The 17,055-nt window shown below is 37.7% G+C and overlaps 1 protein-coding gene across 3 annotated transcripts; it reads right to left on the bottom strand.

Annotated features, from left to right (window-relative positions):
- Positions 1–1,179: 1,179 nt before the first annotated feature.
- taf7 (TAF7 RNA polymerase II, TATA box binding protein (TBP)-associated factor) lies at positions 1,180–16,361 on the bottom strand. Of its 3 annotated transcripts, none has more exons than XM_060885234.1 (13): positions 15,962–16,361; positions 15,683–15,730; positions 15,235–15,311; positions 13,212–13,290; positions 12,885–13,018; positions 6,897–7,020; positions 6,724–6,782; positions 6,507–6,579; positions 5,591–5,701; positions 5,162–5,356; positions 4,677–4,789; positions 1,545–1,604; positions 1,180–1,332 (listed from the first exon to the last, which is right to left on the bottom strand). In XM_060885234.1, exons 2-13 carry the CDS (start codon positions 15,699–15,701, stop codon positions 1,285–1,287), a joined length of 1,092 nt encoding a protein of 363 aa, XP_060741217.1. In that variant the 5' UTR covers positions 15,702–15,730; positions 15,962–16,361; the 3' UTR covers positions 1,180–1,284. The 3 variants fall into 3 exon arrangements, with proteins under 3 accessions (XP_060741217.1, XP_060741216.1, XP_060741215.1); XM_060885233.1 differs by having other exon boundaries at positions 15,683–15,727; positions 15,962–16,360; XM_060885232.1 differs by having other exon boundaries at positions 15,683–15,781; positions 15,962–16,360.
- Positions 16,362–17,055: the final 694 nt, after the last annotated feature.

A 17,055-nucleotide genomic window follows, 5' to 3' on the forward strand; every position in this document is an offset into this window, starting at 1 on the left:
TGAGAAGGAAGGAGTTTGAGTAGCTTGAGTAGTAAAAGTAGGAGCCTGGGTAGAGACATCAACCCTCTCAGCAGTAGATGAATCAATGAGTAAACCATGACTCTCCAAGTATAAAGAGTAATGAATTCAGTGAGAAGTTCTGCAACAGGTAGAGGAATAGGAGTGTTGACTTGACCCAGAAATCGCTCAACCCATAGAGGAATTACAGCTGGAAAAAACATAGGTTCAGTGCATTTTATTAAGCACATACAGACTCTGTTCACATGAACAGACCCCTGTACATTCAGTAAATAAGCAACTGGTAGCAACTTAAGCACTGTCTTAAGAAGCAGGACAGTGGAAGGACAAAGAGAATCATATAGGAAAGAATGTTGGTAATCATTAAACTTCAAGTTCAAGGGTGAACATACATACCCATAATGGCAGAATGAGAGTAGTGTTGGAAAAAGGCTCAGAGAAAGAATAAAGATTAAAGCACAGAAGACAACTTATAAACACCATTACCTGGTGACATAGAAATGAGCCTATAGCTTGATAAAGTGGGAATGGGCCTATAAGTTATATAAGATAATGGAAAATTAGGTAACAAGGTATATAGGTAAAACAGTGACCAGTTAGAGATAATGGAAAATATCTGGGGGTTACCAGAACGAGAACATGAGCTGAATTTTGATTAGTAAGAAGAAGGTGGGAGTGGAAAAAATGGGGCATGTCTGAACTGTATAAAAGGAGACAGTAGCCAGTGGTATTTGCAAGTAGCGTCTACTGGACAAACTTGTATCCCTGGTACCAGCTGTTTGTTTGCTGTCTTTGTGACTGCCAATAAACCTACCCCAACTGAATCCAGTCTTTGTGAGTTTGGCTGATCTTTTCCTTTTTGAACTTCAACTTAGAATTATTGTTTAAACTTATAGTCAGATTCCAGGAGCTAGCCAGGGCCAATATAGGTTGGAGACGAGTTTCTCCTACAACACATTCAAGTCTAACATTAATCTTGAACTTTTGTTATTTATCTGTGATACCAGTGGCTGCCAACAAAAAGACTTGATATATTTTTGTAGTTTATTTTAAAAAATTTCAAAATGTATTTAAACAAAGCTGAGGTATTAATTACAAATATCCATAAAAACAATCATTACATTACATTCCAAAAGCAAAAAAACACAACAGGCCACAAGGTAGGTATAGGTTAATATTTAATAACGTTAGACCAAATAAATTCATTATCATAACTATTGTTTCCAGCACTCTTCATTCAGCAGAGAGTTGAGATTGCACTGCCCTCTATTGGTCGTTTTTCAGTGAGTCCATCTGCTCTTGCAGGGAAGCCAGCTATTGGAATGAAAACAAAAGATGATTGATGGCTAACTGTGCTTTTGTAATTGTGAGTTAAGTAGATAAAGATGAAATGAGACTGCCGACATTATTACATTTATTTTCCAAAATATCTCATCAAGAATAAACAAACCCCATGGCCAGTGTGATGACAGTAAGGGTTTAAACATGAAATACACTTGTACATCTCACTGACTAACAGCTTGTACCTTTTCCATTTGACGCTCTTCTTCACGGATAAAGTCATTCAGTAGAGCCTGAAAGCGGGTCTGCAACAGAGTGTGAGAACGTACAAAGTAAAATATTTGACAAATAATTCAAGAGTGATAAGCAACAAAAAGTAGCATAGTTTTTGTGTGTGACTGTATAAAGAGGTATGTCATTATGTTGCTTACTGAAGGAGAGTGATCCTAAAAAGGTACAAGCAGTGGCACTAACTCATCCAATTACCACTGATAACTGCTGTGTCTATGGCTGGTGTTAGGGGGGGGGCAACATATAAAATGGAAGACAGAGGCTATATGGCCAAACGTTTGTAAACACCAGAATATCACATGTGCTGTTGTATGTGTGCTTTTTTTATGCGAGTATCACTTTCTATATTTAGGGGGGGGAACAGAATTCTAGAAATTTGCAAATGTATGAAAAAGTAAAAACATTTACTGCCTGTACAAATATTGTAAAATATTGCCTGTACATAAGTATTTAGATGCTTTGCAACAACATTTAAAATTTTGCTAAGGTAAATCCCATTTCTCTTGATCGTTGATGAAATGTTTCTACATAAACATAAATGTTTCCTCTTCCCAGTGCAAAACACATGAAAGCCTGCTTGGAGTTTGCTAAAAGGCACCTGAAAGACTCTCAGATGTTAAGATACTCTCATCTGATGAAACCAAGTTTCAACTGTTTAGCCTAAATTCTAAACGTTATGTTTGGAGAAAACCATGCACCGCTCATCACCTGCCCAATACGTTCCTGTTAGTGAAGTATGGTTGTGGCAGCATCATGTTGTAGGGGTGTTTTTTTTTGGGAGGGAAATCTGAATAAAGCAAATTACAAAGATATCTTCAATAAAAACCTGTTCCACAGTGCTCAGGACCTCAGACTAAGGTGAAGGTTCAACATGACCACAACCCTAAGAACACAGCCAAAACAACACAGGAGTGGCTCTGGTTAACTCTGTGAAAGTCTTATGAGTTGCCTAGCCTGAGCCCTGAATTGAACCCTATTGAGCATCTCCAAAGAAAACTGAAATTTGCTGTCCATCGATGGTTCCCATCCAACCTGACCAAGCTTGAGAGGATTTACAAAGAAGAATGCCCGAATCCCTCAATCCTGGGCTGCAAAGCTTGATGCGTCATACCCAAACAGACTCGAGGCTGTAATTTCTGTCAAAGGTGCTTCAAAGCACCTTTGTACTGAGTAAAGGGTCTGAATATTTATGTACATATCACATTTCTGTTTATATATTATATTAGTGCTGAGAAACGATTTTTAGTTTTTATCATGATTAATCACATTGTTATGAACAAAATTCAATGATGAATTCAAAAGAAGTGTATTGTGTACTTAAAAGAACTGCTATATGAACAAAAGTGCAAAAAATTTTGGTTTGCAAACACTTAAAACAAATAAGGTTTTTTTTTACAGCAATATTCTCTTTATATGGTAGCAATTAAAGGCTGGGTCTCCGATTTTTGAGAAATTCTTCAGAAAACTGAGTTGGGCCGAATAATAAAAAAATCAAAAACAAAATTCAAAACAAACGTGTAGCCAATGAGCAGAAAGGGGCGAGGCTTGTCAATATGCGGTGGAGAGTGTTCAGTGCGCATGTGTGACATTAGCAGAAAGCGGTTTTAACATTGACATGGAGGATAAAAGCAAAGAAAGAAAGCGAAGAAAGGCTTATGATAAGGCAAGAAGCAGGACCCATGTTAATATAGGATCAGCTTTCCAGAGTCAATAACTCCTGAGCTAAACGCTATTACTACACAAATAGCACCTCTTTTCTATCGTAGTAATGTAGAGAGGCAGCTACAACCGTGTTTCTGCTAGAAACAGCGTTTAGCTCAGGAGATATTGACTCGGGAAATTCAACTTTACTTAAGACGCCGAGGCGCTTTTTTCCTTCTCGATAGGTGAGTAACGTTGGTTTTGCTTTGTTTCACAGAACTAATATATGCCGTCCTTTGCATGATTATGCTTGTGTGTCAGTTTTGCTTGTTTGTTTATCTGCAATCGTATTGTTCTTCCCTTCAGCTATGATAAAGACACATTTCTTTCCATTATTTGCCTGGGTTACGTATGTATGTGTGGGCGGAGCTATCAATACAGGGGTGGGACCCATTTGGGTTAGGGGCGGGTTTGTTTTGGTGATTTCAATTGTCGACATTGGCTTTCAAAAATCGGAGACCCTGCCTTTAAAATATTTCTTGTAAATGTCCAATTAAACATTAATATAATCCAATTAAATATAAAACCAAAGCTATTTGCCACTGCATTACACACACACACACACACACACTATGACCACTGAAAGTTGAAATAAATGAAACTGATTATCTTTTAATTACAGCACCTGTACAGCAAGTGAAAATTTTGTCCTCAAAGTTAGGTTAGAAGAAAAATGGGCAAGCGTAAGGATTTTAGTGAGTTTGACAAGGGCCAAATTGTGATGACTAGATAACTGGGTCAGAGCATCTCTAAACTGCAGCTCTTGGAGGGTTTTCCCAGTCTCCATTGGTCAGTATCTATTAGAAGTGGTCCAAAAACGGAACAGTGGTGAACTGGTGGCAGGGTTCACGTGCGTAGCCAAGACTGGCTTATGTGGTCCGATCCAACAGACGAGCTACTGTAGCTCAAATTGCTGAATAATTTAATGCTGGTTCTGACGGAATGGTGCATCTCAGTTTGTTGCGTATGAGGATGCATAGCCGTAAGACCAGTCAGGTTGCCCATGCTGACCCCAGTCTGCCTTAAAAAGCGCCAACAATACACACGTTAGCATCAGAACTGGACCACAAAGCAATGAAAGATTAATCACAAATTCTTTTAAATCACATGGTTCATGGTCCGGGAATGAAAAACAAACGAGTCTGATCCATGGAGGCCCCAACTAACAGTAGCAGGTCCTTTAAATCCTGTCTTGGTGCCAGATACCCCAGCACACCTTCAGGGGTCTAGAGGAGTCATTGCCTCAACAGATCAGGGCAGCAAATGAGGACCAACAAAATATTAGGAAGGTGGTCATAATGTTATGTCAGACAGACAGATAAAGGTTAAAATGTTCAAATGTGAAACAGAGAGAGTACTATGCATAGTGGATGTAGCAGCCTCACCTTTAGGGCCTGATTCTCAACTTTCATAATCAAATCTTCTTGCTGCTTTTTGCGTGCTCGTGTCTCCTGCAGTTTGGCTTTGAGGTTGTTGATCTGCATCTGGTATTCCATCACTGCAAATTAATGGTAAAGAGTTAAACCCTTCATCCAAATATGTCAAGTCATTCATTCAAGGCAATTGAATCTCGTCTGTCATTTTATAGGCACACCTCTATTGCAAGTAAATACAGAAATAGCTTCAGATCAGATCTGTGACCAGTGGACAGTGCTGTCAGGAGACCAGTTGGAACATTAGAGGTCTGTTTATCACCACTGGGTGATGTGTGCTACCAGATGTGTGCTACAGGCACCCAGCACATATGGAGATGCTCAGTTTGTTACCCAAATCGGTGAACTTATTCAACTGGGTTCTGTCTGCCGTCTCATTTTCCACCATGAATCAAATTATGATCTTAGTAACTAATGTGAAAAATGTAGCATCATACCTATTTGGTTGTTCCTGTTGTTCTCATCTCTTCCCACATCAGACTCATTTATCTTCTCGTTTAGATGACCCACCATGTCATCCTCTGTATCCATGATATTGAGGTCTTCATCTTCATGCCTGTCACCATCATCATCCTCATCTTCACTGCTACTGCTGATGTCATTAAATATCTCCCGCAGCTCATCTCGTGGTGCTGGACAAAATAATACAAAAAGCAACCTCTCCATCAAATACAGTGTTAGAAATATAAACCTGGGGGAATTCCCAGGTCTGAAACTACTCCTTGATGGAAATAGGTTCATAATCATAAATCAATTTTGGACACAAATCTATAATTATACACTGCAATTTAGAATGTGCAAGAACCCCTGTTTCATCGCAAAAGCATGTGTATACATATGATTTATTCTTTGTATGTGGAAATTACCTGAAGATTCATGGCCCTTGTGCCCAGCGGTTCCAGGTGAGGAGTCCAAATTGGACAACGATAAATTATTATCGGCTTCTTTTGTCTCATCCTCAGCAATGACCTCCCATCCTAATAGCCAAGTCAAGGTAACATGCCAGTACTACCATTTACAATGCTCTTAATGATGATCCTACCATTCACAATTTTCGCCTTCTATTTACACTGTTTTTTTTATCTTCATGTCCACATTTAACACATCCGTAGATCTCCTCTTCGGCTTTCCTCTTGACCTCTTACCTGGCAGCTCCATCTCAAACATTCTTTTACTAATATAACCATTTTATATTAATAATGTGTATTATATAATATAAATATTAATTATTGCATACAAAACTATGCCTACAAGTATGAACATTTCTATACTTAATTCTACTACTTAATGGTCTACACCAGCGGTGTCCTATCTTATCCGGAAAGGGCCGGTGTGGGTGCAGGTTTTCATTCCAACCAAGCAGAAGCCACACCAGAGTCTACTAAAAGCCAAGAACAACTGATTAAACAGGTGAAATCAGGTACGGCTTCTGCTTGGTTGGAATGAAAACTTGCACCCACACCGGCCCTTTGTGGATAAGATTTGACACTGCTGGACTACACAATATTTGATCTAGCTTCCTAAGTCTCATCTCTCTAATGCTTGCATAACATTGTTATTTCGTTATAAGGTCACTGCTATATGTAAACTTTCACAGCTGGTGTTAAAACTGTGCATCACATTTTATTCATTTATATGTATAAAAATAGCAAAGAGGCTAAATGCTAAACATAACATTATTGATATACAGCTTATCTGATAGCGTAATGAGTGCCTTGAACATAAGGATAAGACACAAAGTCACAGTCACAAAAGAAATATATGATGGACACAAAGGGATACGAACACTGACAGCTTCAGCATCCGTGCTTAGGAGCCTCTTCACCTCTTTTTCCACATCTGGAGACTCAATATACTGCAAAACATTACAGCTTTGTTTAGATTCATCAAACCTAATCTTTAACCTTAATGTGCTTGAGCACACACATTCACTCGCTCACATTATACATAAAAAAAATGGATACCAGAAAAAGATATATAGGTAACAATACAAGGTTACCTTCTTCTTTGCTGTTTTTCTAAATCGCCTTTTTCTTGTGTTCTTCAGAGGGCAGGTAACTGGAAAGAGAAAGAAAATATGACGTTAAATAAGTTTAATCGATTCATAATATCTGCATCAGAAACGTATACATTATGTATAGCCCAATTTCATTACAGGAAGCAGAAACTTACTGCCATGATTCCAGATGAACTTCTTGTCTTTGTCTTTATCCCTTTTCTTGGTCTTGCAGTCTACAGTCCCAGTGGGCTCCTCTAGAGGAGGGTAAAGGTCTCCATCCAGAGTGCAAACCAACATCTAGAAATACAAAGAGATTTGTATTTCTCCTCATATTGTTAAGACCTTACAGACTAATGGAATTACAATTATTTAGGCAGTGTATTTAGTTAACCCAAACTAAAATACAGCCATCTGTTACTCTGTGGCTTATTTTTTTTTATCTTTAAAAAAAAAAACACGTTTTAGGAGTGTCAATTCATCCATGCACTGTGGCCATTTATGAATTACACTGGACACGCTGCAAAGGTAAATCTGCAAGCTTTAATTTCATTGAATTCTTAACGATAAAGCTGACTTACAGTTAAGCCCTAAATAAAGCCTTAGTTTGGCATGTTCTCAACTTGAACACACATGACAGAAGTGACAAGGAAAATTCTGAAATCCATATTCGTATGAAACAAATCACATCCACAGTAAAAGAGGCTGCTCAAATTAATAGTAAAACTACTGTTTATGAGCTGTATTGTTTTAGGAGTACAACCCAAATTCCAAAAAATTTGGGATTTTTTTTTATTTGAATAAAATGAAAACTTGAAGACTTTCAAATCACGTGGGCCAATATTTTATTCACAATAAAACAGATATTTATTTAATTTAGTTAACTTGATTTTTACACTTTTATCCACTAAATGCGAGCTAATTTCAAATTTGTTGCCTGATACAGGTCTCATACAAGTTTGCATGGGGCAATCAATGGTTATCAGTGTTCAGTTCAAAAAACAGAATCTTTGGTGGTATGGAGGTGTGTAAGTGCATACGGTATGGACAACTTGCATGTTTTGAAATCACTATAAATGCTTTGATTTAAACTGTTTTGAAAAGAAGAGGACATGCATGGTAAACATGCCCCGTCCCAACTTGACCTGTAGCAGGCAACAAATTTGAAATGAGCTCATTTAGTGAATAAAAGTGCAAAATTTCTCAGTTCAACATGTTTTATTGTGAATAAAATATTGGCTCATATGACTTGAAAGTCTTTTAGTTTTCATTTTATTCAAATTTAAATGTACCAATTTTAGGTTGTAATATGGTCTACGCCGATGACAGACAGAATTTGTTTGATACAGTAAGGATTAGAGTAACTGCATGTTCTTATCTACTGCTTTTGTTCCTCTGCACCTTAGGGTCTATCTAATGTTATGCAAGCATCAATCTTGAGGAGGTGTCAGAAAATCACTTTTTCATCTGAACAACCCAATAAATGTTGGCTAAACATATTGGTGGTGATTACTGTCTTCTCATAATCAAAAACTCTCATCTCATAATCAAAACATCAAATTAGGGAATATCTTTTAGAAGAATGGTATTCATCCCTTCAGTACAGTTACAGAGCCTTTAAGGCCTACTAAAGCTGTTCTCATACCTCAAGGTGGGCCAAGACCTTACTAACACACTGTCTACTGATTTAACACAATTGAACGACTGATGGTGCACTCTATAAAACCTTTTACTGAAGCTGTACCTTATTCCATGCTGTTTATATACAACGACTGATTAACATTAAAACCCATATGCCTAAAATTGCTTGAACCTCAGATGTTCATTTGAATTCGGAGGTCAAGTAAACAAACACCTTGACCTCTCTGTTATATTCCTTAACGCATTCTTGAACATTTTTTGCAATGTGGCAGGGCCACATCAATGATTAATAAATAATTATTTGGGGAGCTGCAATTGAGCGATACACATGCACCCTGCCGTCAACAGAATCTAAAAAAGTTTCATCAGTGTAGGCCACGTTCTTTCATTGCGCCATGACCCAGTTCTGATGCTCATAGCCAGCATTAACTTTTTATGGTGTGTTATTTTCAGATGAGTCTACTCTTCCCACATCCAGGAGGGTTATGGTGAGTAGAAGCCCCAAAGAATCTTACCACCAGAACATTTACAAACCCAGAGTGAAACACAGGGTGGATCAGTAATAGTTTGGGCTGCAATGTTATCCCTAGGCCCACTACTTGTGCTAGTTGCCACTAAATAGATGTCACTGCCAAGGACTAATGACCCATTCTGGAGGGCCATGTGCAACCAATTGTTTAAATGTTGTACCCAGAAGGTAGTGCCATGTATCAAGGTGATAATGCACCAATCCACACAGCAGGACTGGTGAAAGAGTAGTTTGATATACATGAAAGTGAAACCGAACACCTCCCATGGCCTTCAGAGTCACCATATATAAATATTAATGGCCCACTTTGGGGTTTATTAGAGGAGCAAGTTAGGAAACATTTTCCCCCACATAGTGTCCTGACCACTGTTCTGCAAGCAGAATGGATACAATCCTTTGGCCACTGTGCAGGACTTTTGTATTGGCCACAAAAGAAGACCCCACCCCATAATAATAAATTATTGTGGTCCAATACTAGGTGTTTTAGTTTTATTGCCCAACTCCTGTATATTACAGGATGAGTCTACACCATCAGGTTATATCTATAAGCACGAGCCTCGACAGACTGGTCGTGGAGGTGGTGTCGCCACTATCTTTAACGATTGCCTTACTGTTACCCAGAGAACACAGTATAGATTTAAGTCTTTTGAAGTGCTTGTCCTTAATGTTACACTATCGCACATGCACACGAAAAAATCCCTGATGTCTCTTGCGCTAGCGACCGTGTATAGACCACCAGGGCCCTACACCGATTTTCTTAGAGAATTCACAGATTTTCTTTCTGACCTACTGGTTAGCTTTGATAAAGCATTAATTGTAGGAGATTTTAACATTCATGTTGACTACACAAATGATGCGCTAGGACTCACATTCATGGACTTCACTAGAGCAACTCACCGTCGTAATCATACACTAGATTTAATAATATCACACAGAATAGATGTCACTGATATAGATATCATTCCTCAAAGTGATGATATCACAGACCATTATCTCATAATGTACACACTACCTGTAGAACAGGCTAACTGCGTTTCACCACGTTATCGTCTCGGTAGAACTATTATTCCGACCACTAAAGACAGATTCACAAATAACCTGCCTGATCTGTCTGGACTTCTTACTGTACCCTTAAACACAGACGACCTAGATGAAATTACTAACAGCATAGGCGCTATATTCACTAGCACACTAGACACTGTTGCCCCAATCAGATTACAGAAGGTTAGAGATAAAACGCTTGCACCATGGTATAATAGTCATACTCACACCCTCAAGAGAGAGACCCGTAACCTCGAGCGAAAGTGGAGAAAAACTAAATTAGAGGTTTTTAGAATTGCATATAAGGAAAGTATGTCCAGCTATAGACAGGCTCTAAAAGCAGCCAGGGCTGAGCACCTGAGCAAACTCATAGAAAATAACCAGAACAATCCCAGGTTTTTACACAGTGGCTAGACTAACAAAAAACCAAAAATCTGAACACACAATTCCATCACCGTTCAGTAGTGACGATTTTATGAGATTCTTCACTGATAAAATCGAAAGTATCAGGAATAAAATAGGTGACGCTCAACACATAAGAGCAACTAGCATCCCGGTCTCACCTAAGGTTCTAAATACACAACTACATTGCTTTACAAGTACAGGTCAGGAAGAGTTAGTTAAACTTATTACTACAGCTAAATCAACAACTTGTTCACTAGACCCCATTCCAACTAAACTACTGAAAGAAGTGTTACATAAAGCCGGTGAGCCTCTTCTTAATATTATTAACTCCTCGTTATCTTTAGGTCACGTCCCTAAATCCTTCAAGTTGGCAGTTATTAGGCCACTCATTAAGAAACCTAATTTAGATCCTAATGGACTTTCAAATTACAGACCGATTTCACACCTTCCGTTTATGTCTAAAATACTAGAAAAGGTTGTGTCTGTTCAACTGAGCTCCTTCTTACAGGAGAACAATATCTTTGAAGAGTTTCAGTCAGGTTTCAGGCCCCATCATAGCACAGAAACTGCACTTGTTAAAGTTACAAATGACTTGTTCTTAGCTTCGGACAAAGACTGTATGTCACTATTAGTTCTACTTGACCTTAGTGCTGCATTCGACACTATAGATCACAACATTCTCCTAGATCGCTTACAAAATTACACAGGTATTCATGGACAGGCTTTAAGTTGGTTTAGATCCTACCTGTCTGATCGATACCATTTTGTAGAATTAAATGGTGAATCCTCCAGTTTATTACCAGTTAATTATGGGGTCCCTCAAGGATCAGTTCTAGGACCTCTGCTCTTCTCGATATACATGCTTCCATTAGGGAACATTATTAGAAGACATGGGATTAGCTTCCATTGCTATGCTGACGACACACAGTTATACATCTCATCAAAACCAGATGAAATAACTAAATTGTCGAAATTAACTCAATGCCTTAGAGAGATAAAAGACTGGATGAGCTGTAACTTTCTGTTGTTAAACTCTGATAAGACAGAAACACTACTTATAGGCCCAAAAACTAGTACACAGAAACTCTCACAACTTAATTTCCAATTAGAGGGATGTACTGTTACTAGTAGCTCGACAGTGAAAGACCTGGATGTTATATTAGACAGTAACTTGTCTTTTGAAAATCACGTCGCCCAAACCACAAAAACAGCCTTCTTCCACCTCAGAAATATTGCCAAGCTGAGAAACATCCTGTCTGTATCTGATGCTGAGAAGCTAGTTCACGCTTTCATGACCTCTAGACTGGACTATTGTGATGCATTACTAGGTGGTTGTCCTGCATCTTTAATAAATAGGCTACAGTTAGTCCAAAATGCAGCGGCCAGAGTTCTCACTAGGACAAGAAAGTATGACCATATAACCCCAATTTTATCATCTCTACACTGGCTACCTGTTAAGTTTAGAATTGATTACAAACTGCTGCTACTTACGTACAAGGCTCTTAATGGTTTAGCTCCCATGTATCTAACTAGTCTTCTAACACGTTACAATCCTTCACGCTCTCTGAGATCACAAAACTCAGGACTCCTGGTAGTCCCCAGAATATCTAAGTCTACTAAAGGCGGAAGAGCGTTCTCTTATTTAGCTCCCAAACTTTGGAATAGTCTTCCTGATAGTGTTCGGGGCTCAGACACACTTTCACAGTTTAAATGTAGATTGAAAACTCATCTCTTTAGTCAGGCGTACACATAATACATCCCATAAATATTGTGCACTATCACACTAGACTTGCACATTCTTATGAACAGCAGATATGTTAATCCCTATGCACTGCTCTTCTCTTCTCTTTTTCTACCCATGCTGAGACACCCATGCTAAGATCGTCTTCCGTGCGTTGAAATTTCTGGACCTCCACTGAGACAAGGCTGACTCTGTGAGAACCCTGAGACATCTACAGATCTACCGGCTCCAGTTGGACTCTGTGATACTTGTATATTTGTAACCACACCATCTAGTGTCACCCATATGAGGATGGGTTCCCCTTGAGTCTGGTTCCTCTCAAGGTTTCTTCCTTTACCAATCTAAGGGAGTTTTTCCTTGCCACTGTTGCCTGAGCCCTCAGACTTGCTCATTGGGGACAAATACACATACACACATACATACATACATACACACTGTGAACTGTATATATCTTGAATTTTTATTATATTAATTCTTTATACTACTCCTTATGTTTATCTTTTGTTTTATGTTTATGTTCTGTAAAGCTGCTTTGTGACAATGTCCATTGTAAAAAGCGCTATACAAATAAACTTGAATTGAATTGAACATATAAATATAAACAAATGTATGTGTATCAGTAAAGTACAGAATAAATGTGTCATTTTTGTCTGTGACTTTCATTTACCTGCATGTGTATATAGTTGAGATGACAAAAAAAATAACTTGAAATGATTAAGTATGTTGTAAGTTACCCTAAAACATTTTTTGAAAACAATAACAAAAGACCAAAACATTTTTTTCCTTTAAAAAGGTAGCTTGTGGTACCTGACAGACGTCAGCAGTCTTATAAAAAGTCTTCTTGTCAACTGTTTTTAAGGACTCCAGGATGCAGGGCAAATCAACTAATTTACAAGCTAAAGGGACACGGTCCACTCTAACAATTCCGTGGCGGCCATCAGCTAGGAAATAGAACAAGTAGTTAGTGTTACGAAGTAATTGCTGTTATTTGCTTTTTTTTTTTTTTTTTTTGAAAATGCTTCAATTAATACAAATACATTTTTATTGACAATCTTCAAAAGATTAATAAACCTTACAAATTACCCACAAAATTTATTTGTTATATCTTTCTCAAAGGCATTTTAATGAGTATACCATGCAACTCTATGGTGAGCCTGTCCTTAAGATTCATGCTTCCAGATTGGGCAATTCGTCTCACAGTTGAGGCATACTCCTAAAAGCAAAAACACAGCAGAGTCAACAGCAGACTGAATAGATAGGCAGAAATGTTATTAATCTTGAGGAAACTTTCAGGTTTTAGAAATCATTAAATATTTAATTAAGTCAGTAAAATATTGAAATGCTTTACAGCAAACATGACCAGGCAATGTGGGTCAACAGATACTGATATATTTTTGAGAAAGTCATCTCATACCTGGTTAACACTTTAAACATCAGCAATAACTAGGAGTTAAACAGTCTGAATTTGGAATGGAGTCAACCATTCATTGGACAGTTCTCAAGTTTTTAGGCAATGTTTTTGGGTAATATAATGGTTTATCTATTAAAAGAGAGAAACAAGGCTTTCTATTGCCAACATCAATTTGTTCATCCCAAAAGGACCCATAATTTCAAGACTAGAATCAAATTGAATTTTAAGGAATATGGCTTCAGGTAATATTCACATCAAAATTGGTTAGATTGAGACTGTGCCATGATAGCCTTCTGATGTTGTAGCCCATCTACCTCCTTAAGTTACACATTCAGAGATGCTTTTCTGCCCACCAGGTTGTAAAGAGTGCTTATTTGAGTTACTGTAGACTTACTGTCAGCACAAACTAATCGGGTCATTCAAGTCTGATCTTTCTTTGAGGGGGGGAGGTCAAGCTTTTGACCTGTATCTGAATGATTTTATACACTGTGCTGCTGTCACAGGATACTTCATAAACCTACTTTGGTAGCAACTAAAATAATAACTTTGTTAATGTACAAATATTTATGAAACTGACTATGTGCATTTGCTTTGTTGCAATAAATATTCCAATATTTCCCATTTTAAAGCTCTGAACATATTCGATGTTCATACGTAAATGCTAATCTATTTCATATCAGGAATTTCTATGAATAATAATTGACACATTACCCTGCTCAAAGAATATAACTGATTTATAAGCTTAAGAACATTTTGTGTTGGCCATCAATATGTAAAGCTCATATTTTAGAAGAGTTTCATGATTTTTTTAATTTAATTCATACTTTCAAAGAATTGACTACTTTTTTCTTTTCTTTTGTTCTGCATTTGGTCTACTGGTGGACAAGTGGCAGGATCCTGCGCTCTCATTGACGCAGCCCAGGTTCGATTCCCAGGCAGGGAGCTAACCCAGCCACCGAGGGTTTAACTCTCAGTGCCAGTCCCAGGCCTGGATAAAATTTGAGGGTTGCATCAAGAATGGCATCCGCTATAAAACCTGTCTAATAAACTAAAATCTAATATGCGGACCACATGATCCCTAACAGGGAGCAGCTGGAAAAAATAATAAAGTTTGTTCTGCTTTACCAGCATGATGCCACATAAACAGAACCTTGAGTAAGGAAAGACTAAACTGACTATTTACTGTATATCCGTGCAGTTGCAAAGAAATTCTACCACTTGTACATCACATTATTCAGATAAATACATTAGATTACATGTTTATTCATTATTAATGGAAGCAAACATTCACAAATAAATAGAATAAGGTGGCACAGTGGGGAAAAAAATCTGTTAGGGAGGAAAGGAAACTTGTCTGTACACAAAGAATGTGTATAGAAAAATATTGTAAACAAACCACTTATATAATGTGCAAATATGCAAGAAAGTAAAGAGGAAATGTGTTCTCAGATATATGTGATGCATCCCATGAGGTGAGAATAGAAATAAAGCTGAAATATTTCTTAAATATAAACGCTAGAGCCCCACTGGTGATACAAGATAATGATAACCCAATAATAATCATAATAATAATAATAATAATAACAATAATAATAACCTGCTGATTGTGGTGGTCCGAGGATTTTGGTACATTTTTATAGAGCCAAAAGGCGAATATGAAGTGAGGATCATACATGATTACCCAGAACACTTAACTGCCATATTTGCTCAAAATTTACGACATTTGGCAGGTTTAAAAGTGCATACCTGAGGTAGCCGCAGAACGAACTGGCTTTCCAGTTCAAAAGGTGCATCGTCCTTGTTTTTGGAATTAAGTTTCCCACCTGCAAAAGAGAAATTTTCATGTATTTCAAATTCATGTATATAAGAAATTCTTCAGCAGCATGTCTTCAGTTATGAGAATACTTTATTAAGCCCCAAGGGAAAAAAGGAAGCACATTATTCAGCTCAAATCAATCTGAAGCATGTTCCAATTGTGATGGCAGTCTATAACCTGATACCATATTACATTCGATAAATTAAAAAAAAAAAAAAAAGAACTTGATTTGTTTTTCCTCAAACAGGGCTTTTAGCCCGATGCTGTTCTTACAAACCACTTATTTGAACTCGCTCTGGACAAATGGAAATGGATAAAAATGTACAAGTAAATAAAATTTTGGTTACACTGTAAAATCTCCAAAAGGTTGGTGCCTACCTTTCGTTTTCGAAGCCATGATGGTCTTAATCCTGTACGTAATGTCTGCTGAAAAGTTATGTCGTTGATTATCTGGTAATTCTTTTTCCATAAGTTTAGCTGGCATGCAATAAGCAAACGGGCAAAAATCATGCATAGAACTGCCTACCTTAACTGTTAACTTCGAGTATATTTACATTTAGCCAGCAAGCTACAAGGATTAGCTGTCCTAACAATAACATTAGCTGTTCCATTAGCTACCTAGGCAGAAATCTTCAAGGCAAACATGTATAACGTTACCTGAAATATTTAGCAACTGTATGTTACAGAATAGGCGATTACTGGTTAAAGCCGGTCAGTTGTCCAGTGGAATTGACTTGCGAGATACTAAAGTTACCAATAGAAAACCGGTTCCTTGTGTGAAAAACGTTATTTGTTCTCCGATCTGCTGCAGGTGACCTCAGAGTACACGCCGTCATACTACTGCCCCCTGTTGTTCCGGCTCCCAATGAGCCGCTCTCAGCTACCAGACTCAATTCTGAGTAGCTCGTATAAAGGCTAAGATAGAATATATACAAAGTTATCACATACAAAAGACTCAATAAACCCCTTGTTTAGGGTTTTCGTGGATGACTTTGAAATTTCGCTTCAATTCCCCGTCAATTCGTTCAAATAGCTACTGCGTAAAAAATATGAGCGCCTTTAAATAGGCATTGTGGGAAATGGAGTTAGACAAAATGACAAAATGGTGGTTTCGTTACCACCACGTAAAGTGGGCGTGTTTCCGGAGGTCTTGGAAAAACGCCCTCTTTCCAAAAAAAAAAAAAAAAAGCATACTACGAAGGACAAAACAGTCATACAGGTCGATTTATTTTAGAAAACAAATAAACAACCAAAAACTACGGTTATGGTTAGGGTTAGTGTTAGATTATCAAATAGGCCACGCCTACCCGATGACGCAATATCTGTTACGCTGTTCTGAAATCCCTGGAAATAAGTGCCTCCCGTGGGCGATACTGTACATTTTGGTATCGATCCCATACCAAGTAAATACAAGGCCAGTATCCGCGATACTGATACCGATACTTTTTACTTTTATAAGAAGGCACTTGAACTTAATGTATTTTCCTGCATAGTGAGAGCAGTGTGTTATGATTTATAAGGTAAACTGTATCATTATGCTAAATCAATACATTTTTAACAACCAAGAGGTTTTTTTATTTGTGCGCTCCTCTCAACACATCTGTAATTAGTTGTGTGTGTTAAAACCCAGGACAGATTTTAAACACAAATATTTTTATTAGGGTTCAAGCGCGAAGCCTATGGAAACCTATTGTTTTTGTTAGGATTTTTATTATTAGGGTTCAAGCGTGAAGCGCTGGAACCCTATTGTA

The sequence above is a fragment of the Tachysurus vachellii genome, chromosome 13, assembly GCF_030014155.1.
Source record: "Tachysurus vachellii isolate PV-2020 chromosome 13, HZAU_Pvac_v1, whole genome shotgun sequence".
NCBI classification, from domain to species: domain Eukaryota; kingdom Metazoa; phylum Chordata; class Actinopteri; order Siluriformes; family Bagridae; genus Tachysurus; species Tachysurus vachellii.